The 24,361-nt window shown below is 40.0% G+C and overlaps 2 protein-coding genes across 7 annotated transcripts in view; one reads left to right on the top strand and one right to left on the bottom strand.

Moving 5' to 3' along the window:
* The window catches only part of PACSIN3 (protein kinase C and casein kinase substrate in neurons 3), a 36,998-nt gene extending 35,761 nt beyond the window's left edge, over positions 1-1,237 (bottom strand). Inside the window, exon 1 of one of the 4 annotated variants that reach the window (XM_081344923.1) lies at positions 766-1,237. The gene's annotated coding sequence lies outside the window, so the exon portion shown is untranslated. The remainder of the gene's footprint in view (positions 1-765) is intronic. The other 3 variants (XM_081344925.1, XM_081344924.1, XM_081344926.1) reach the window with 3 other exon arrangements.
* A 6,953-nt stretch (positions 1,238-8,190) lies between these two features.
* The window catches only part of DDB2 (damage specific DNA binding protein 2), a 32,279-nt gene continuing 16,108 nt past the window's right edge, over positions 8,191-24,361 (top strand). For 2 of the 3 annotated variants that reach the window (XR_014024582.1, XM_081313516.1), the window contains exons 1-3: positions 8,191-8,508; positions 10,371-10,545; positions 22,384-22,514. Coding sequence is in view for 2 of the 3 variants with exons in the window: in XM_081313516.1 (XP_081169642.1) it covers positions 10,380-10,545; positions 22,384-22,514 (297 nt within the window). In the remaining variant the exon portion in view is untranslated. The remainder of the gene's footprint in view (positions 8,509-10,370; positions 10,546-22,383; positions 22,515-24,361) is intronic. The other variant, XM_081313517.1, reaches the window with a different exon arrangement.

Genomic DNA, 24,361 nt, shown 5'->3' with positions numbered 1-24,361 from the left:
ACCCACCCCGTCTTCCTCTTTTCCACTCAGGGCCCCCCTCAGGCTGCTTCACAGCCACGGATTCCCGCTCCGAAGACCCTGCCGAGGACCTCAGGGGCGCACCAAACATTTTAAAGGACCCGAGTTTTCAACGATTCGCTCCTGCCTAGGTTTTGGAACGAAAACTCCCAATTCGGCAACGAAACAAAACCCTCCCGATAGCGGGAATCGGGGGGAACGAATCCAGTACGTCCAAACGACGCCTTCTTCGGCAGAAACTCCGCGGTAGGTGTGGCAGTTTCAACCGGGACAGCTGTTCTCTCCCCTCCCTGCCCGCAGCCAGCAACGTGGGAGGGAGATCCAAAACCGGCGGCTGCGGAGGAGAACGAACAGCCCCCCCCACCCCACCCCCTCGAGCCGATCGCGGCTCCTCTCCGCCCCCTCTGGGCTCCGGCCGCCCTTCCTTTCCCCGGCGCAAGCAGCTGAGCGAGGACAATCGCCCTCTTGTCTTCCCCACTTCCAGCACCCCTTTCCCGAACAGCCGAGCGCGACGGCAAAAGAGCGGAGGGGAGAACGGGCGTACCTCCTCGGGAGCGGGGGAAGGCAGGTCCAAGAGGCATTTTCCCGTGAAAGAGAAGGGTGTGCGTGTGTGTGTGTGTGTGCAGGAGCCCCTCCGCTCGCCAGCCCGTCTTCGGCGTGGGGATTCTGCTCCACACGCGAAGGGCGCCGCCACTGACTCGAGCCCCGCCGTAGCCCCGGGGGAGCAGGGTTACTAAGGAGACTCACCTCTTCCGACGGCTGCTCTGAGGACTCCCGCGGAGCGGAAAAGTCTCGGGGCTCCTCCGGTTGCAACAGGCGGCTGGGGAAAGGCAGCTTTCCACCAAGTCCTTCGGACTGGATCAATCCGCCTCCCTCTCGGCTGGCTCCGACGAGCGGTCTCTTCGGTCCGAGCTAGCCCCTCCCCCTATTTCAAGCTGCTGGACGTCCAGCGAAGAGGGCCCGGCCCGCCTCCCGGCCGATGGGCGGACTTGGGCAGACCCCCCCCCCTCCCAGAGGCTTCCAGGAGGACGTTGCGGGAGCTGGTCTGCTCCGGGCAAAGGAGGCCTGGCTTTTAGCAAGCCAGGGAAAATGCGGAGTTTCCTCCACCGCCACCACCGCCTGTCCGCAACGGGGCGGGCGGGACTTTCTGATCCAATTAGCCCGCTGCCGCTCTGGGGATATAACCGAGGCCCTGCCCAGCGGCCGTGGTGACTGAGCTGGCCATCCTGGAAACGGGGCGAGGGAATCGCTATCCACCCAATTTTGGAAGAAATAAAAATCTGTGGGCTGAGACCTTGGGACGCCATCGATGTACCGCAGCAGCGCCCCTGCGCACGTGGAAAGCGCGGCGGAGCTGCCGATGAGTAACCCAAGCCCGCCAGCCCTGCTTCTCGGAGGCAAAAGAGCTTCCGCACCGGCGTCGGTTTCAAGTATCTCCAACCGCGGAACCCGTCCCCCTCTCAAGTGAATTACGCTAGCCCTCGGTCAGATACTTTGCTTGGGAAGGAGGCTCATTTATTAGACAGGAAGACATCCTCTGGATTTAAAATGACTTCCCTCACAAAGAGGGAAGGTTTGTTGTTGTTAGCTGCGAAGTCGTGTCCGACCCATCGTGACCCCATGGACAACGTTCCTCCAGGCCTTCCTGTCCTCTACCATCTTCTGGAGTCCATTTAAGCTCACGCCTACTGCTTCAGTGACTCCATCCAGCCACCTCATTCTCTGTCGTCCCCTTCTTCTCTTGCCCTCAATCTTTCCCAGCATTAGGCTCTTCTCCAGTGAGTCCTTCCTTCTCATTAGGTGGCCAAAGTATTTGAGTTTTAGCTTCAGGGAAGGTTAAAGGGGGGGGGGGGGAACTATTGCGATATCTGAGATAACTTCCATTTTAAAAACAGCTACTGTACTTATTTAGGTAAATAGGCCGTATTTATCTAATAAGCCATTAAACAAGTTTAAAAATAGAATTTATGCGTTCTTTTAGTTAGGTGGAGAATTTTCCAGTCAACATTCTACCAAAAACAAAAAAAATCCACCCCTTGTAATTCTTAAGGACACTGTTCTCAGGTACACTTCAGAGGTACAGTAGTAACAAGTCATAACTATGAAGAATTTCACTCATTGAGGCTGTTTGCATTGCACTGGAAAAGCCAACTCACCTTTTCTGCTACTTTGTGCCTTCCTTCAGCCTATTATTTTGTTTCCAAGAGCAAAGTCTAGCTGACAAAAAAAACCCCAGTGGTGGTCAATGTATTTTTGTCCACTCATTTGCTCTGACAAATATAGTTCCACTTCTATCGTTCTATTTTAAAAGTTTCAGCATCCTTATTAAGTCTTATAAGGGCAGTGTAAAAGTAATGAAAATACAAAGGGTTTTGAAGTGCCCTGATATTTCTTCATCTTCCAAGATGTTACAAAAACAGAGAAAGAAGCCTGAGGCAAAAGGCTTGACTGAAGGTTGAAAATACTGGGCCTTGAAATGGAATGTGGGAGGGGATGATCAAGGTTCAAATTAAGCAGTACCAGGTGCTGCAATAGTTTCAGGTTACATTCAGGACTGTTAAACCAATAGTGTTAGGTCTCCAATTTAAAAAAAGAAAAACCCAAACACCCTCACATTTCAAAATTATCTGTTATTATTACAAACTATGGTGCCTTGAGACTAAACGTAGATTTACTTTATATAAGCCACTGTTTAATATTTATTTCATTTAAGCCAGGTGTTTTCATTTAATCCATGGACTTTTCCATATCTGCTAGATTATAAAATTTTTGAAGTAATGCAAATGGCGTAGTATTTTTCTGAAGAATATACACAATATCCCAATCTATATTACTATTCATGAAGCTTCTACCTCCAACCAAAATGTGCCAGTACTTGTTTCTATCTGAAGTTCACACCCTATGCAAATGTTTATGAGTCATTTATGTGTAAGAAATAGTCACTGATTAATTAGTCAATAGGAAGATATTTTGTACACATTCAGTAAGTTCATAACATCACATTAAGCCAAAGGAAGCAAGTATAAAACTTAGCCACCGTATCAGAAAAATACTTGCATTCCCATGTTATCAGAAAATTCAGCCCTAAAAAATTGTCCATAGGAACACAAGCTTATTTTTCTTAGCAGTTTATTCAAAACATCTTCTAAAATTTAGTGATACCAAAAGTATTAGTGCATCAAAACCATAGCTAAGCAAACCTAAATAGCAACTATAATTATCCTTCTCCAAAGGTGAATTACTAGAGTACAAATAATAGGAGGGGACTGTATAAGTCTACAGTATGATATCCCCAAATCAGAAGCACTCTGATAGCATCTTTTCAGACTAATACCTTTGTTAAAAGGTATAAGTTTTAATTACAATGTATTAAAAACATTGCATTTGTTCAGATTTGTACACAGTGAGACCCGTTTGTCCCACATAGAATCAACTGGGGAGTTGATGACAGATTCTGGTATTTATAGAAAAGATTATTTGTAACTCAGGGTTGAAATGCAGGGGTCCTTGATGCTCTCTAAACTTGGTTATTTTCTTGCAGACATTTCATTACCAAAATAGGTAACATCATTAGTGCTGGAGGGAAGGGGATTGCTCTAATCTTATGTATTAGTGAATTACCCTGTCAGTGTTGTTGGGAGTAGTCCTGGTGGTTTCTTGATTAGGATGTTGTTTATTATTACCGTAAGTTAAGAGTAAACCCAACTTCCTTCTAGCTGAAGATGTTGGTAATGAAATATCTTGGTAATGAAATATCTTACAGAAAACAACCAAGCTCAGAGAGCGCCAAGGACCTGATGATGATATATATTACACTAGAGGAGATACATGCAAAAGCACGCTAATATGTTGTGTGTGAAGTTGTTGGTGTCTGTGATAGTGCTGCTGCTGTGAATGTGGGTGCAACACATTCATTTGGGATGGTTGCAGGGTCTACTTCCATGTTAACATCATCTTCCATTGTTTTTGATTACTTGTGAGAATCTGCTTCAAGTCGGATGCAAGGATGAGTCTGCCACCCAATGCCTAAGAAAGTACAGTATTTATTCAGTATAGGTTGTAGCTTACAGTGATAATGCACTTCAGGACTTGACCTTTGAACTGAAGGTAAGAACTGATTGTTCTGTTTTTGTGGTATGTCTTTTAGTGGGAACATCACTGTTGTCAATGTTACACAGTTTGATACCAGATTATGTGTCTTTACAACATAAGTATTTTATCTTTGGCAACATTGACTCACAAATCAGTAGCATGGCTATGGTCACACAATATGCCAACATTTTAATAACTGACATAGAATAATATCTCCTATATTATCCCCTGAAACCTCTTTTCCTTGAAATTCATTGATATTATCTGCAAAATAAAAAAAGTCTTACATCAAATTCCATCAATACCTCAGTTTCCACACTATCATCAATCTTAGCCCCAAACTTTCTATAAAACAAGTCTACTTCCTTGCTGTCCTGGTAGATTTATACATGGATTTAATCAAGTAATATACACCACGTCACATATGTAATCTACAGATTGCCAACACATACCTCTTCTACCCCTAGAATATTGAACATAATCAATTCTACCATTTATATGCAAGCTAAATGCTACAGCCTCATTTGTTCTGACCCACTTCACAGAAATGCTTTGATGGACTTAAATCAAGCATTCAGAAGCTGAACTACCCCTACAGCAAGACCAACAGATAAACCAATAGAGCCAGATCAATTGAGCTAGGGAATAACCACAAAAACAGAATAACAGAATATCACTGGTTGACTTCTACACCTCACAGATCAAATCACTCAAATGCATTATAAATAAGGTACAACCCATACCAGACAATGACAGTTCATTTTCTCAGGCATTGGGTGGCAGGCCTATATTTACATACAGATATGAAGCCAACTTACATCCAACATGAAACCAATTCTCACAAGTAACCAGAAATGGAAACATGATCCTAATACACAAACCAAACCTTACAACCAGACCAGATGACTACTTTGCCCCCATATTTACACGAACAGCACCATCACAGTGATGATGGTGTCATGCTCTTCCTCTAATATATATGCCATCATCTCCAGCAATGTCCCTCTGGATTCTAAATATGACAAACAGACCAGATTTTGTACAAAAGTATTAATGGACACAAGTTTGTTATTGGACTCAAGCAAAGACAAAAGAGTAAACACAGCATTCTAACCTCCCAGGATACTTAATTACAGAACTCAAGGTAGTTCTTTTTAAAAAAGAAAGAAAAGAATTCTTCTCACTGTTCATAGAATAATTTCTCCAAAATCCATAAGCTTTTTAAAATTATTCTTGATTACACCAGTGTAGTTCTGGTGTAGAGTGTTACTACTGATCCCCAAATTGGTGGGAACAAGCTTTCCTTTATGAAACTCATTGAAGCAGTTAAAAACTTTTATTTTTTGAGAAACACTGTCCTTTTTAACTTTTTAGCATGCTATTCAGTGAATTACACAAAAATTGCAGCTTTCAAATAGAACTCTATAGCCTGCTTTACTTTTTTACCTTTTATATAGAATTTTAAAGAATTGCATACCAATTTAAAGAGAGACATTTGATTAAACTTATATGGGATAAGACCGAGCTTGCATTTCCCCCCCTCTAGTTTGGAACAGAAGAAAAAGTAGACAGAATATGCATAAAACAAACCTTTCCCCCTTGATCTCAACTAAAAATATGCAAAATAAACTGTTACCTCCTATCAGTACAAACATTATTTCTCAGACCATTTTTTAACTGATAGAGACATAGGAAGCAAAACATCTCCATCTGATCTACAATTGTTCAGTTATAATGATTTGGTAGAACCTCTGGCAGAGGTCTCCCCTCCCCAATCCCCCTCATTCTTTTAATGACTGGCCAAGGATTGAACTTGAGACCAAACAGGTATTACCACTGAGCTATGGACATTGTTAACATCCTGCCAAGCTTTCATTTTCTGCAGCTAAAATATCTAAGAACCTGCTTTATGATATATAGAAAAGCTCATATTTTCCACTCATTTTCCTAGATTAGCTGTATGTAATGTATGTATCACTGGTATTTAAAATACTGAAGACAATAGATGCAAATAATGTGAGCTATTTATATACAAATTATTTTCTTGTTCTTGATCATATCTGTATATTATTTTTTTAGAAGTGAGTGCTGAATTTATCTTAACTATCTGCAAGTTAACAATCAAAAATTAAACACTCCCTCCAAGATTACATAATACAACATATCTTCTTAATGTGTTTGAAACATTGTGGTGGACCTGTTGGCAAATCAGTCTAGTCGTCTGTTCTAAGAATATATTTTATAACATCCTAACAAATGCCTTCTCAATCACTTTAAATTTCACCTTTCCCTTGTACTCTGGTTGCACTGTTTTTGAGCCTAAAAGTTATACGAACTAATCTGCATTTATTAAAACTGGTTTGTCTACAGTACACTCATAGGGTTAGTAAGTCTATCAGCCATGGTTTACCAATCACACTGACTGGGTTCATTCAACATATTAAACCAAAACCAATAACCCATACTATAGCTTAGTAGGATGTGTAAATGAATTTGCACAATGTACTAATTCATGGTTAACTGAATATTTTTTTTGTTGAATTAACCCAATTGTCTGCATTCACACAAATCACAAACTATTTTAACTAAACAGATGAATAACTATAACCACATTATCCTTTAGGTACTGGAAATTAAATCTTATACATTCTAAAGACTTAATTACTATCTCAGATTTGGGGTATATTTTCTTGCACATAGGCAAACTATCTTCTAGTTGGGTTAAGTCCATACTCTTAAATGCAATTACAGTAGTAGCATTTGTTCTTTCATGTTTTTTCTACAATTTAAAGGCTGTAGTATTTACACATAACATATATAGGTGAGAAACTAGCCAATTTATTAAAACATATTTGAAGGAGAAACAATGAATTAATTATGGTAATGCACCATTAAAATCAGTCCCATTCTTACTGGCTTTAAGTGCTATTATGGAATTATTTTTGTCTTCCTTTAAAGTATATTGTTTTAGGTAAGAGATTTTTCCGTTTCTAAAAGAAATTGGGCGGAAATGAAAGTTCTCATGGCACAGCTCTGACATGGGAGAAGGGTATAAAAACTGTGTGGTAAATGGGAAAATTTATCTTCGCAGTGAAGAAAATGGTATGTTCTTACTGGACTGTATCAAAAAATTATGTTTGGACATTTTCTACAGTATATAACACCTTCTGTAATACTAAAGTATATTGCAATGCAAACGTTTTCTCACCTTCTTGTTAACGTTGGTTTTTCTTCTCCTCTGCATGTTGGTCTTTTTACCGGAGAACATTCATCTAAAAATTCACACTTGCCTGCAATTGTCACGTGAACGCTGTGTGTTTATTTACTACTACTGTACTAAGATAAATCTCCAACTGTCTAAGAACTATAGGATATAAACAAACTCCTCGTTGATGCATGGTTTTCTCCTCAGGAAACTCTTTCCCTCTTTTCTTTTCCATTCTTGCACTTTATATAACGCCTTTCACTGGGGGCTCTAAAATGCCAGAGACTAACCAATCACGTTTTAACCTAGCAACCTGTGCAAAAATAAATTTATGTGGGCAGTTCGCTTAGGGTGTCATTTAGATCACAGTTAAATTAGCCACCGGTGGTTAAGCGCGTCATCAGAGGTGGTTCCACCAACCTAAAGGTGAGAGAATTGCTGCTATACGGCCCCGTATCTTAGGGAATGCGCAATTATTCTTTTCTTTATGTGAGGAAGACTAAAAGGACCTCTTTTTCTTCTCTTTCAAATGTTTGCTCTCTAGTCTGGTCCAAGGTTCCCCCTCTCCGCCCTCTCTGGAGAGTTCAAGCGACATCTTCTGGCATTTCCCCTCGCCCCAAAAGTGCTTTTTCAAGAGGCAACTGGACTTTTGTTTTTCCTTGAAGACGTTTCGCTTCTCATCCAAGAAAAAAAAAGAAGTCCTATTACCTCTTGGGGTGGGGGAAAAAAAGCACCTTTGGGACAACCGTGACCAGAATGACTGAGAAACTCCATAGACCAGGGGTAGGCAACCTCGGCTCTTTTATGACTCGGGCTGGCTCAGGAATTCTGGGAGTTGAAGTCCATGAGTCATAAAAGAGCCGCGGTTGCCTACCCCTGCCGTAGACTTTTCCCTTCGCCTTGCCTCGTGCAACCCGTTCCTTGCGGCGCCCCCTATCGGCGAATGGAAAAAGCAAGCCTTTGGGTGGACCAGGCCCTTCGCTCCGTTTGTAGGCCTTGCCGGAACCCAACGGGTTTCCCGCGTAAACCGCTTCACTGTGTTCGTTCTCGCTCGCTCCTCCTCCTTTTCCTCGCCAGATTATGAAACTATCGAGGAGAGATTTCGGTAGGCAAGTGCCCGAGTGGGGTTTGCCTATCCGGCGAGCCTGTGCATCGCTACGGGGGAACGTGCGAGCTAGGTCGCGAGACTCCAGGTGAGGGGGTCTCCCTCCCTCCCCCCTCCCTTCCCCGCACGCTTGGCCGTGCAATTGCTGTTTCCTTTCTAACTCCTCAGCCTGGCCCAGAGTCTCGTGCCTTGGCGAGAGGGCTTTGCTTGGCCACGTAGCCTCTGCCTTGCAGCTGGGCGTCCTGAAGTAATGCTGACGATCAGCTTCCTTAAGTCAGCTTTCCGCCTCTGAATGGGCTTTGCGATTCCGAGTAGCCGGCCCTTGAGTACATATAGAAGTGGGAAGTTTCGGGTGTTCCAGCCGACTCTGCTCCTTTCTCGATGCTTATAGCAAAACATGCCTTTATCTGTGTGTGGAAATGTGCGGGGTGGGAGGAGAGAAACTCTTGGCGGTGTGAAGATTCCAAAGCTGCGTTTTAGCCTCACAAAACTGAGGCAGGTTGGAGGAGCAGTGTTGTAGCGAACTTGTCCTAAACCCAGGCAGGAATTGCAGTCTAGAGCAGCGTTTCCCAACCTTAGGAACTTGAAGATGCGTGGACTTCAACTCCCAGAATTCCCCAGCCAGCATAGCTGGCTGGGGAATTCTGGGAGTTGAAGTCCACGCATCTTCAAGTTCCTAAGGTTGGGAAACGCTGCTCTAGAGATCTCGGGATTCAAACTCGATTCCTTAGCTGCATAGGAGCCTTCATAAAGGTTCTTGCCTGTACGAAGAGAGATACTAGCGCGTATGAGCATGTGTAAATTACTCTGTGCTAAAAACAAACTATATTATCACTAGCAGTCTTTTTTCTGTTAAGAAAATGCTGCATGGTAGAGAGGAGGAGGAGGAGGAGGTAATGTGGTGTATCAGTTCAGCTTGTGACTGCTTTGTGAACTTTTTAAAATTTCAGCAGAACTTTATTAGGTTGATGAGTCTGACATGGAAAGGAAATACAAAAACCACTGAGTGTGGTGATTACTAACAAACTTTAGGATGTAGTTAGAAGCGTTTCTGTAACAAACCTAAATTGCATATATCAATATGCTCCTGCTTTGTATGTATTATAGCTTTTTTTTTTAATCCGGTGGCCTCCAGATTTTATAACTTTTATAATCTTTAACATAAAACCCTGTATATATTGGCTATGGCTGATAGGTTTTGTAGTCTTGCACATCTATTTTTTGCTGGGTTGAGGAAGGCTCATCTATTTTCTGAACTGAAGTAAGACACAGGATGAAGGTGGGACTACTATCCAGTTATTTACTAGGAGAAAAATGGCAATTATAAGACGGAGGAGAATCCAGAGCTCCTTACTTGCATACATTTGAATCTCGGCTAGGATAATTAGATGCTGCATGTTTAAACTTTAGTAGATTGTCAAGGCAGAATTATGCTTAAAATTGAAGTACAAGTGGACGTAAAGGCTAAGCTAGTAAAGGTGGAGATTACGGTAGATAGAAATAAGGGCCATTAAAGACAGTGGGTTTTATTTTAAGTAAAAATTGCATTTGTAATTCAGAGTAATAAGACTGAAGCAAATGTGTTCTACTTTATCTGTTTTAAGATATGTAAAGCTGCACCATAATTAGATGGGAGATTTAATGAAAAGTTGTCTAGTTTTTCCTCTAGTATAGAACAAGAACAATTTGCAGATAAATGACAAATAAAAGACTTTCTTTGGAATACCTTTAGAGATTGCCACAAGTTGAAAAATTGGCATGGATTGGTCAGGGCCTGAATATGATGTACTTTGGAAGACCACATAAGCAGCCTTGAGTTTCAGGATGGAAGAAATACTGAATATAAATATAATTTAAAATGTTTAAGAATTTGTAGTAGCAGAGAAGCTTGACTTCAAAAAGACCAAATCCTTTGTTTTCTGACTCCTCCCAATGCATTGTTTTTTTCAGTAGAACAAAATGGGTTCTAGGAAGCAGTCAAAGGATGAGCATCTGAATCCACGTGAGCATCAATCAGAAAAAGTGTCAAAATCATCTGGAAAAAGGAAGCGAGACTATGGAGAACTAGATAATGAGCTACAAGCAAAAAAACTATTTGTGAAGAAAACCAAACTGCAAAAAATTGGTAACCCATACCATAGCCTTTTTTTAATATCAGGGACTGCAAAAATGGTCATGTGAATGGTTTAGTAATGATTTGGTAAACTGAAATTCATCACATTGAGGTAAATAATGTACTGATTATTCTAGGGTGAATGAAAACAAGTAGCTGATGGAATGGTGATTTTGGGGAGAGCTGGAGACGGCATTTTTTTCAAAGAAGATAGTATAATTCTGTTTTCCTGTCTTTGAGGCCATCTTCATTTATAAAAACATGATTTAGTAATAATTTTTTCCTACTGTGTCCACACATTCATCTTATATCCAGCTATTGCAGGGGTGTCAAACTGCTGGCCTGCAGGCCGGTTGCATCGTACAGAGGCCGCACCCACCCCAGCTCTGGCAATGCAAAAAAAGTCGCAATATATCAAGACACATTACATAACACTGCAAGTTTGACACCCGTGAGCTATTGGGTCAGAAAAGTCCTTAGTTTTACCACCATAAAATACTGTTTTCTTTCTTAAGCTTGCAGGATTCAGAGACAGCCTCAAGATGTGTAAATGCTTTTAAGCACTATCAAATTAAAAGTGGCAACCAGTAGTGGTTGGGCATTTCCTTTCTCAGTCTTCTGGCTGGTCTTACCTGCTGACATTCTGCTGTTGTCTCCCTGAAAAAAAAATAGAGCAGCTGTGTGATTTATATTTCTCAGAATTTCATAATAGCAGACTGCTTGCAGGAGTATAAATGCTTTAAGTGTAGCGGAAAGTTGAAATAATAGAATGAGGCCAACCCTTCCCAAATAGCCTCCAGAACAGAATAGAGAAGAATTTGTTGCTTATGTAAAAAAGAGAAAGTAAGGGAAAATCTTAAATAAAAATACTCTAGTAATTTACCTCCCTTGTTGGATTCAGTATATTGACTCCAACATATATTCAAAATTGGGTGGAGGAGCCCAAGAAGAAGCCTAGATTATGAAAGATAGAAGCATATAGCCAGCTTTTCCCTTTATATTTCTTTTCCAGCAATGTAATTGGCAGATGATTCTTTCCCCTACTTGGTGAAATGCAGAAGAGGGAGGACCAGAGAAATCAACTAATCACTTTGCACATGAAAATTAGGATAGCTTCTTTGTCAGTGAGTCAGACCAGATGAAATAGAGGCAGGATAGGGTTGGGGCAGCAAATTTCATGCCAGTGTACTTTTTTGTTGATTCAAGTGTGGGTGGCACTAATTCAGCAGCAGGGAAAAGCTGCTACAGCCTAGCTCAGACATGTCAAACACAAGGCCCGGGGGCCGGATCCGGCCCACGAAGTGGTTTCATGTGACCTGCAAAGCCATCCTGGAAACAGTGAGGGAACGGCCCCCACTGCCTTGGCCCTGGCCCAGAGACCCTCCTTCCGCCAGAGACCCTCACATCTGTCCCACTCCTGCCCAGGCCTCCATAGGCACCCTTGATGCGAATGATGTAGAGCTGGCTACGCCCACCCAGTAGGACATATGCACTCTAGCCACGCCCACCCTGGCCATACCCACCCGGCCCCCTGAGGGCAACTGCAATGCTGATGCGGCCCTCAATGAAATCGAGTTTGACACCCCTGGCCTAGCTGTTTGGTTGATTTTATTTAATGACCTCTATCTTTTTATTTTATGTATAAATGTTAAAACAAAATAGTCTAACAGTTTAGATAACATACCTAATCACAGACAAGCTAACTTACATTAACCTAGCCTGTTGTGCAAGGTCAGTTTGTATTGTTAGTTTACGGTTTAGTATATTGTGCCAATCCAGAAAATTGGGTTGAGTAAATGAATTGCAGGTCAATCTATGTGGTTCTCTTTCAATACTTTGTTTGCTTAGCTTAATTGTGGCAACATCTAAAGCCAAATAGAAGTTTTAACATCTGTAAGTTACCTTATGCTCTCCTGACAAAGAAAGGAGAAAAATGTGTGTTGGGTGGGGATGGGGAATATTCCAGCTGTAGCATCTTTGCTGGTCGCAACAGATTTACATTATCATAACTGATTGTGTCCCATCAAGTTGTTGTTGCCTCCGACCACAGTGAAGGGAGTGAAATAAAGAGAGCAAGAAGAAATGACCTCAGTCAGTTTTTCTTTATCCCATGTGTGGTGGCTTTAACAATAATGAAGTCACTTTTTATTGCTAAAACATTTTAAAATGTCTTAGAAATTAGCTAGGTAGTCTGTGTAAAGGTGAGTGGGGTATCATTCAACTTGAACCTTTTTTAAAAAAAAAAGTTCTTTGTGCCACTCCAAAATTAGCTTCATATGTTTATGAACTTACAGAGTCTCAGTTGATTAGTTTCCCCCCGCACATGCATGCTAGTTGATTCCGACTCTAGGGGCCGGTGCTCATCTCCGTTTCAAAGCCGAAGAGCCAGCGCTTGTCCGAGGACGTCTCCATGGTCATGTGGCTGGCATGACTATATGCCAAAGGCGCATGGAACGCTGTTACCTTCCCACTGTAGTGGTCCCTATTTTTCTACTTGCATTTTTACATGCTTTCGAATTGCTAGGTTGGCAGAAGCTGGGACGAGTAACAGGCGCTCACTCTGTTACGCGGCACTCGGGATTTGACCCGCCAAACTGCCGACCTTCTGATCAACAAGTTCAGCGTCCTAACCCACTGAGCCACCGTGTCCCTTCTCAGTTGATTAGAGATAATTTATTTCCTGCTCTCCTGCTGTGCATTCTAAATCACATTCAGCATGAGTGTTCTCTTGATAAGCTGCACCTCTGGAAAGCTTGTGGGTGAAATGGTCCCTACCCCCAGTCTGTGGAAGTTCTTACATAATTCTGCTTCCCAGTTTCTGTGCTAATTCAGCCTTTTCTTTCCTTATAAACCGTAACATCTGGTTCCCCAAAACCAGAGAAAGGAAAGCACAGTTTAAATGTCATGTTTGTACTCTAGTTGGCATCTGGAGATGGAGTGCTGATGGGTTTATATATTCAGCGTTTCAAAGTTAATGGGGTTAAGTTAATGGTTGTAGAATAACCTTTCTTGAATGAACTGCTTTCAAGGCTCTAGATGCTGTCATTTAAAATAATGTGTGAATAATGGCAATGTGCTCCTGTTTAGGATCCAAACCTGTTCTGGCTGTGAATAGATATTTAGAAATATGGGTATACTCATTAATGTGAAAAATAAATAATGAAAAGTTTTACTGAATGAGTGAAAGTAAAGAGTGATGCTGAGCCCTGTTTGCATCCTATAAACTCCTTGGGTAGATAATTTTTCTCACTGCCCTTTGCTTCTACACATAAATGTATTTTAATGGTTTCATTTGATCTGCTTCTTTGTTATTTAATTTAACAAATTGTCAGATGTTGCATATCCTATTGCTTTGGAGATTATTAGTATTGTCCTGGACAAGTTTCCCTTGCACTTTTTTTGGATGCAGGTACATCAAATCCTTGTTCTACTTTAAATGCAAATCTGTGCATCTATCCTTGTTCTACCTGATGTCTCAATGACTCCATGCCATTGATTGTGATATAGCTCTGAATTGGCTTAGAACAGGGGTGTCAAACTCAATTTCATTGAGGGCCGCATCAGCATTGCGGTTGCCCTCAGGGGGCCAGGTGGGTATGGCCAGGGTGGGCGTGGCCTACTGGGTGGGCGTGGCTAGAGTGTGTATGGCCTACTGGGTGGGCGTGGCCAGCTTTACATCGTTCGCCTCAAGGCTGCCTATGGGGGCCTGGGCAGGAGTGGGACAGATCTGAGGGTCTCTGGCAGAAGGAGGGTCTCTGGGCCAGGGCCAAGGCAATGGGGGCCATTCCCTCAATGTTTCCAGGATGGCTTTGCGGGCCACATGAAACCACTTCGCGGGCCGCATCCGGCCCCTGGGCCTTGTGTTTGACATGTCTGGCTTAGAAGATTGAGGGTGGGTAGTACTGTGAAAGGCTGTTTCGCCTCCTTTCTCTGGGATCAGTTCCAATCGGTGCAGGTTCCACCACGCAACCTGTACTGTGTGGGATGCCTACAGAATTTGGTGCTTTCTCCACTCCTATTCAATATTTACATGAGGCCACTGAGTGACCTCATCAATTACCACAGGTTGAGGTATCATCAGTGTTTCCCTGGTGAATTAAGCAATGCCGAGGACATCTTATCTCAGTGCCTGGAGTGTGTGAGGGTCTGGATAAAGAACGCAGGGTTTCAGTTGAACCCTGGCGATACTGAGTGGCTTTGGGTTTTGGGGATATATTACTTTTAGAACTATGCCGCCTTTGGTGATGGATGGGATTGAACTGCCCAGCAGACCTAGGAGTTTTTCTGGACTCCCACTCCCACTCGAAAAACAGCTGACAGTCATGAATGGGAGAGCCTTTGCACCCGTTCCCAGATTGGGAGGCTCTGCTTATGATCATTCATTCATGTGGGACTACTGTAATGTGCTCCACAGAGGGCTTCCCTTGAAAAGTATCCAGTAGCTTCAGCTGGTGCAAAATGCCGTGGTGTCGGCAGTTATATATACCTCTAGAATAGCAAATGTTACACTTCTGCTCCACCAGCTCCATTGGCTGCTGGTTTGCTTCTGGATCCAATTCAAAGAGCTGTTTTGACCTTTAAAGCCCTTCATGGCATTGGTCCAGGTTATTTGAGTGACTTCTTCTCCCTGATTACATCTGCTCATCCCATCAGGTCTGACAAAAGAGGTATGCCACAGTCCCGTCTGCTAGGCAGCTACCTTTAGTGCGACCCAGGCAATGAGCCTTTTCTGCCATGGTGCCTGCCCTATGGAACATCCTTCTCCCCCACCCCAAGGTGAGGCTGGCTACATCCCTGTTGATTTTCCAAAAGTTCCTCAAAACCTGGTTATGCTGTCAGGCACGGGGGCCCTAAGGACCAGCAGGGTACTGAAGTGACTCCATTGTTGTTGACAGCTGCTGCCTTTTCTGAACCTTTAATTCTGATTTTTTTAAAAAAATTTCTGCATAATTTTTTTCTATCTTATTATTTTATAGTATATTATTGTACATTGTTCAGAATCATTTTTGGTGAGTTGTGCGACTAAATAAATTTGATTAATAGATAAATAAAAGTATCTAGGGATTAAATATAAAAAGTAGAGCTAAGTATGAAAACAAACAAAAGTCAAACCTCTAGAGCTTAATTGCTCAGCAAAATTCTCTCCAGGCAACTGTCTCTTAGGGTTTTTCATGAAGTGTCAGCAGATATATTTGTTAAAACCACACTGCTAGAAACTCCATGTATTTTATGTAAGCTATAGAACAAACTGGAATATTCTCTTTCAGAAGGAATTTAAAGTGCAATGGTATATCCTGTTTTTATGTTTTTGGGTTTCTCTCTCTATATATATATTTATGTTTGTCAGAAGATGCTTAATTTCACATCGCAGCTTGATGACTGTGCTCAATATTTGCCTTTATCTGAGGAGTCTTCTAGAAGAAACTCTCCTAGCATAAGCTGATTGTTGTTCTGCTCTAAGTTGCAAGGGATTGCTCTTGGTATTTCACACAATTAGGATATATACTTGTCCTAGTAATGTGACATAAGTAAGTGAATAAAAAAGTTCCAGTTCATCTTTACAAACAAATAATAGGGTTTTTTTTCTTGCTTTAATAAGGTTTAACATTTTTAATTTTTATGGGAATCCTGGCTTGAAAATTTTACTAAAAAAAGCTGCTCAAATTGTAAGTCCTGGATCCTCTACTTTTTAATATTTTATTAATTATGAAGAGCTGGAATAAATGTTAATTAGATGTGCAGATCATTGAAAATAGGATAACTTTGTACCTGAGAAGACAGAAATAAAATTCTAAATTATGTCGATGTGTTAAAAAATTGGCTGAAAGTAAAATGATAATTAACAGAAACAAAAGCAAAGTTCTTCAATTATGAAACAAACATCCCAAATACTTATAGATTAGGAAAATATCTGACTTGGTAATGCTGCTGTAAAAAAAATTCTTGAATAAGTTGCAATTGAATGTAAGTCCTCAACATGATATGTCTGAGAAAAACACTTAATACAATAAAATTGTACATTATTCTGTTTTGCTCACAACATCTGAGGTTGGACACATCTTAAGTGTCCAGCTTTAAGAAGCATTCAGAGATATTAGAACACATTCAAAGAAGTGCATTGAGCATGATTCATGGATTAGAAATTTAAGTCCCATAAAGAGTGATTGAAGGAGGTGGGTATATTTAGCCTTAGGAAAAGATGACTATGTGGGGATATAGTAACACGCTGAAGAAATATGAAAGAATTTCATACAAAAAGCCAAGGCCTGTTTTTTAATCATTCCAGACTGCAGGATTTCTAGCTGATCTGAAGCAATCCATCCTTAATTTTGTGGCCAGACAGACAGAATCTACAGTTTTAAAAACTGTAGGTTGAAAGAAACCCCAAATTCAGATGTGACAAAAGTCTGCAATGCAGAATTATAGTTCATTTATTCATACACACACACACACACACACACACAAAGTCCTCAGGGAATAGGGCGGTATATAAATATAACTAAATAAAATAAATAAATAAATAAATAAACACACACAAACACGCACGCACACACGGCTTTGTAATACTTAGCAGAAAAACAACTGATACAAAAGGAAAGACATTATTTAAAATTGGTTTCATTCTCTGGTGAAACATCTTCCAAAATTGCTGAGCTATGTAACATTGCCACTGGATAATAGAAGACTGATCTAATCTGACTGTAGCATTTTAGCTGTTTTTAATAGAAATTATTGATTTTAAGCAATCAAAATATTAGAGTAATGTACCGACAAAAATGCATACATAACTTTTTCTGAGTATAATATTCACAGTAAATTTAATATTTACCTTCCATTGATATTCCCATTGTTGCATACTAAGTGTCCTGCTTAATTTCTGTATCTGTTTAATCATGCAACTTTTGACTTTTTCATTTTCTAAATCATTTCAGTAATCATACATGCACACACAAGCTCCAATAAATTTTTGAGTTCTGTGCTATGTCAAACTAATTATACCACCTTATTTTCATAGTTCCTTTGGAATTTATACTACTTATAACTATGCATTTTTGACTATTCCAAAGAGAATCTTAAAGAGTTAATTCTTTAATGAAGGTTAAATCTTGCTTTCCATATAAATTATTTTTTACTGATAAAATAGCATATTTGCCTTCAGGAAAAATAGTAGTTTGGTATTAGGACAAGAGCTAATAAACCAGGGCCTATTTTTCTTTTAAATTTGCCCCCTCTTTTTAATAATAATAATAATTTTATTTGTATACCGCCCTTCTCCCGAAGGACTCAGGGCGGTGAACAGGGCAAACATATAAAAGTACAAAAATACAAAAATTAAGAAAGAATTAAACGAGATGCCCAAGTTACAACAATAGGTTAAAATACATTTAAAACAACAATAAAGTCCAAACCCATCCCCCATCAGGCCAGGCCGGCTTGTTCGAACAAATAAGTCTTCAGATCGCGTCGGAAGGAGCGAAGGCCGGGCGCCATCCGGAGCTCAACCGGCAAACGATTCCATAAATCCGGGGCGCCCACAGAGAAGGACCTCCCCCTGGGGGCCACCAGATGACATTCTCTGACTGGTGGCACCCTGAGGAGGCCCTCTCTGTGGGAACGCACAGGGCGGAGGGAAGTTGACGCCGGCAGCAGGTGATCCCTAAGGTGCTCCGGACCCATGCCATGTAGGGCCTTGAAAACCATTACCAGAACCTTGAATCTCACCCGGAAGACAACTGGGAGCCAATGCAGCTCACAGAGCAGAGGTGTAACATGAGAGTATCGGGAGACTCCCAACACAACTCTCGCGGCTGCATTCTGTACCAGTTGGAGCCTCCGAGTGGTCCTCAAGGGCAGCCCCATGTAGAGAGCATTGCAGTAGTCTAAACGAGAGGTCACGAGCGCATGAGTGACCATACGCAGGGCATCCCGGTCTAGATAGGGCCACAACTGGCGCACCAGGCGAACCTGGGCGAAGGCCCCCCTAGTCACAGTTATTATGTGGTCTTCCAAAGAAAGCATAATAGAGGATAATTGAATGGCCTGTTATGCAATTAACATTTCTTTTTGTAGCAGACCTGGATTTGTGCAAGCCTCTTGAAAGTTCTACTTCTTCCGTAGAAACATTCAACTACGTGGTATTATTTAATCTGTGATCAAGTTTAATAATTTGATAGTACAGGTAGTTCTCAACTTACAACAGTTCATTTAGTGACCCTTCGAAGTTACAACAGTACTGAAAAAGAGCGTTATAACTGTTTTTCACACGACCATTGCAGCATCCCCATAGTCATGTGATCAAGATTCAGACACTTGGCAATTGCCTCATATTTATGACGGTTGCAGGGTCCCGGGGTCATGTGATCCCCTTTTGCGACCTTCTGACAAGCAAAGTCAATGGGGAAGCGAGATTGACTTAACCATATTACTACCTCAACAACTGCAGTGATTCACTTCACAACTGTGGCAAGAAAGGTTGTAAATTGGAGCAAATTTCACTTAACAAACGTCTCACTTAGCAACATAAATTTTTGGCTCAATTGTGGTCATAAGTCGAGCACTACCTGTATAACTTAAAGTTTGATATAGCCAGTCCATTTTGTTATTTTCCATGTTGTAGAATCCTAAATTGAGTTCTTTGTCTTTTTTCAAATCAAATTATGCTACTCCTTAGCTTTAGAACTCATTCAGTATTTTTTCTTCAATTCTTATTGAGGTTGTTATGAGGTATTTTAATGTATATTACTTGCAATGAATCTCAAATTTCTCTCTAATATTTTTCATTTAGTTTGCTGTTTTCAGTGCTGTGAGTTCTAGCGATAGGCAGAAAAAAGGGGAAGTTCAAAGGATTGCTTTTCTTGCCTTTAATAGGTGAGATCTGTTTTTCATCCATGACCTTAAAGTGTGCTTCAATACCTCAGGTGCCTTGCAAGCGGAGGACTGGTGTTTTTATGTCTCCATTAATGGCATTTAACTTCCAGTAGGCTATGCATATTTTGCAGATTCACTAATTTCTTGTTCCGGAAAAAATGCTGCACATAGCATTTCTTCTGGAAATGGGTAGATGTTTCCCATTGTGGAAATCCTACTATAGCCCTTCTCCCAATTCTTAAGGTTCCTTCTTTCCAGCTGAAGGGAAGGAGCCATGAAGCCTAATTGCTGTTCTTTCACTGCTTGCTTGTTGCTCTCAGTGCTAACACACACACACACACACACACACACACCGCTCTGGGCCATAGCAATTCCTTTCTTTTGGGTGGGGAGAGAGGAATGTTGTTTTTTTTCCTCACTGTGGAACCAAACAAAGCAGGATAGCAGTCAACTGTTGGTTTCAATGCTCCCTCTTTGGCAAGCTAGAGGGAGTGCGGACCAGTTCAGAAATAAGTGAGAAAACGCACTTGCAGTACTGTGCATTGGTACAAACAGATTGCTAATAGTGGATGTGTGCGTGAATGTGTGTGGTGCATGTGGAAGCAGCTTCACTTTGATTTTCTGTGCATTGGCTTCTTGGCAGACCAGATAAAGAAGTTGTCCTGTGCTATTCTCTTCTTTTTTTAAAAAAAAAACTTCCAGTGTTGGAGCATTCACAGCTTCTGGAGGCAGGTTGTTCCACTGATTAATTGTTTTAACTGTCAGGAAATTTCTCCTTAGTTCTAGGTTGCTTCTCTCTTTGGTCAGTTTCCATCCGTTGCTTCTTGTCCTGCCTTCAGGTGCTTTGGAGAATAGGTTGACCCCCTCTTCTTTGTGGCAACCCTTGAGATATTGGGACACTGCTATCGTGTCACCCCTCGTCCTTCTCTTCATACCCAATTCCAGCAACCGTTCCCTATATGTTTTAGCCTCCAGTCCCCTAATCATCTTTGTTGCTCTTGTCTGTACTTTTTCTAGAGTCTCAACATCTTTTTTGCATCTTGGTGACCAAAACTGGATGCAGTATTTCAAGTGTGGCCTTACCAAGGCATTGTAAAGTGGTATTAGTACTTCATGTGATCTTGATTTTATCCCTCTGTTAATGCAGCCTAGCACTGTGTTGGCTTTTTTGGCAGCTGCAGCACACTGCTGGCTCTTATTTAAGTGATTGTCCATTAGGACTCCGAGATCCCTCACACGTTTACTACTATTGAGCAAGGTACCACCTACACTGTACCTATGCATTAGATTTTTCTTGCCAATGTGTAGAACCTTACTTTTTTCACCATTTCATTTTTTTAGATAGCGCCCAATGTTCAAGTCTGTCAAGATCCTCCTGTATCATAAGCCTATCTTCTGGAGTGTTGGCTATTCCTGCCAGCTTGGTGTCATCTGCAAATTTGATGAGTTCCCCATCTATCCCCTCATCCAAATCATTGATGAAGATGTTGAAGAGCACTGGGCCCTAACAGAGCCCTGGGGCACCCCACTACACACTTCCCTCCATGTAGATGCGGTTCCATTGAGGACCACACGCTGAGTACGGCTGATCAGCCAACTACGAATCCATCTGGTGGTGATGCTGTCGAACCCACATTTTTCTATCTTATCAAGTAGTAGGTTGTGTTCTACTTTATCAAATACCTTACTGAAGTCCAAGTAAATTATATCCACAGCATTCATTCTTCTGGTCCACTAATTTTGTCACCTGGTCAAAAAAATCTTGGACAGGTTCGGTCAGCACTGAAAGTTTAATTTTTCTTTTTAAATGCTTACTAAATCAAGTGAACTTGGGATATACAGTAGTCGTAATTTTTTGTCATTTGTTTTTGTGAATGGGAAATTCTCTGTCAAGCTTTATTTATTTATACAATTTAGAGCTTTCCCAACTCATTATAAGTCTGGGTGGCTTGTTTATATTTAAAAATCAAGAAACAATAAAGAACCAAACATAGATTATGTGTGCAGAAGACAGACTAACAATCCTATAGTGGCTCAATTTTTTAAAACAAAATAGTTTTGATTTTCAAACAGACATACATAAAATAAAAATAAGCAATTCCCCATTCACAAAAACAAATGAAAAAATAATTACGACTACTGTACATCCCAAGTTCACTTGATTTAGTAAGCATTTAAAAAGAAAAATTAAGCTTTTAGTGCTGACTCAACCTGTTCAAGATTTTTTCCCCAGAGGGAAACATAATGTGATATTTTCTAATTATAGAATCTTTTATTTTTCTCAAAAATTGCTAAATCACATCTCTGAAATCCAGTCCTTCGTATCAGAAATTATAGTATTTTCCCCATCTAAAGTTTATTCTTTTTTTTTTGCTATTATGGCAGTATGAAAAAAACCCATCTTTATTCCAAACTGAATAACTTCCACCTAGTTGGTATATAATTAAGTACAATATGTCTGTTTTCTCAATAATTTACTGTACAACATTATTTCTAAAGGGGTGTAAGGAAGAAATTCATCCTGGCAGGGGTCAAGAATTCCCTCCCCCAAGATCAAAATTCCTCAATTTCCTCAATTTCCTAGTGGAATAAAAATTAATAGTTAACTGAGTACTGCCATCCCTATTAAACATTCTGTGAATTTTTTTTCTGCCATTAACTATTTTTAAAAAATTGCTTATGTCTTACCCAGTGCATTCTTAAAATATTAAACATCTGCTTTTTACTAGATCTTTACACGACCGTGTACTAGCCATTTTAGATTTTTTTGTATCAGTATGCTGATGAAACGTTATATGTTTACATTTACCAATGCATTAAATAATCATTTTTTATTTCTGTCGTTCCTCCCCAACTGTATTGAATTTAGATCTGGTTGATAGTCCTTAATGTGTAAGTAAAAAAAAAACCCAAAAAACTGAGGTCTTACTATACTAACTAAGCAAGTAATCAGATATACCCATTTTTGTTGTTTGGGGACAGGACAAGCTTGCTTTGGCTCCATGGTTCGAAATTCAAGAGTTGCCTTCCATCCATGGGAAATGCAAAAGAATATTGTCCACTACATTTATCAAAATATGGTGGGTGGCACTGTTGGACCACAACTTAAGAAGGTAAAAGTTACCAAATTCTAAAACACAAAGTCAATGTTATAATTAATTAGTATGTTTTGTCCTGAGGAATCTCTTTCCAAAGATATTATTTTACATTGTTGGAAAATTTTCAGACAGGTAGCCAATAACTTCCCAGTTCTTTTCTCTCTGTTTTTCAATACTCAGTGTTTCATTCGTTTTAAATATGTACTGTTTACAAAGCTTACGATTGGTCCAACTGCAACTTAGTAAATCTAAAAAGTTAATATGTTTCTTTACTCTGTTTTAGGGCATATATTTTCTGTTTCTTTTAACTTCTAATTTAACTGCTCTATGTTGTAATTGTAGATCTTTTTCTGCCAGGAGTTAATACACTGTTACCTTACCATGAATAATAAATGCTTTAAATATATCCTGAATGATTCCCAAATTAACTGAATTTTTATTTATTGAAAAAAACTATATTATGAATCTTCCAGGGAAAAGTATTAAAATAGTAACTCTGATAATTGAGATATTTTTGTCCAAATTCAATGACATTAATATGGGTGCATAATTAGAAATTGTACAGTAAACTGTACTCAAAAATTATCTGCGTTTACACATTTAAATAGTCTTCACTATGTCCACTGAATTGAATCCCCAGATGATATTCAAAGGATGTTTAATTTCCAGTTTATTTTTTCCCAAACTAATAATGGATCAAGAATTAAATAGATCATAGTTATGTTATCAGCCTGAAATCCAAGATTAGTAAAACCAACATTAGTAATTTTGTAAAATATTCAGCTTTATCTTTGGTTGAACCATAAACGTATGTAACAGAAATAATTCAACAATATTTTCAGAGTTGAACTGTTGCTGTTTTATAACCAGCAGATACTATTTTAAAGCACCAGGAACTGGATGCCTCATCTTTCTCTGAACCACATTCTCTAGAATAGTTTCTGCAATTTTTTTTAATCACGATTTAAAATTAGACAGCTCTTTAACCATCTAACAGAATGTTTATGATTAAAATCTTTCTCCTTTTTGTCTGCCATGACTCAGATTCAAACCAAGGTTGCTGCAGCCACAATACTAACCTGGAACTAATGAACTCTGTATTTGATGACTAAAATTGCCTAGTCACCAAATCTTTTGTTCAACTATAAAATTAGAAATTTTTCACTACAATTGCTACTTCCTGGCAGATTTTAAATTTCCAGTTATTTAACTGACTTAATCCCTTCTTTGCTAAAAATATTTTTTCTCATTCAGAGCATTATATATTACATGAAAAAGATCCACCCTCATCAATTTTAATGTATTAAAAATCTTTTTCCTTTTGAATATGCTTCTCAGCTATTTAATGTTCCATGACTCAAATATACTTGTCATTTTAAAAAATACAGAAGTGTATGTGTAGTGATGACTGGATGAGCTCCAGGTCTGAATTGCAAATAACAATAACCAGCAATAAAAAACAAACCTTCTTAAACAACATAGTATGATTCATTACTACCAAAAACAACATCTTGTCTATAGATAATTTATTAAAAACAATTGTTTATTCAACAATTTGAATCAGGAGGAAAAGAAAAGGAACCCAATGCATCTAAGAAATATTATAATATTAAAACCATTGCCAAAACTAAGAAGAATACTATAAAATAATTAAAATTAAAAATAACATACAGTTGAAATAAAACCATTAAAAAGCGTTTTGAATATTTGGAAAGCCAGTGAAGGCATGCCAGGAATTCAGACACTGTATAATTGATTGGCCCATCAACTCTCCAAATCAGTTAATTAAGAGATAATAATTAATGGACTGGAGTGATAGTTAGCATGAGTAACCATCTGTTGTTTAAAATAATGAATAGCCA

This window comes from Vipera berus, assembly GCF_964194415.1.
Source record: "Vipera berus genome assembly, chromosome: 1".
NCBI lineage: Eukaryota > Metazoa > Chordata > Lepidosauria > Squamata > Viperidae > Vipera > Vipera berus.
Note: the sequence above shows the minus strand (reverse complement) of the source record. Positions and strands in the feature narration are given on the sequence as shown.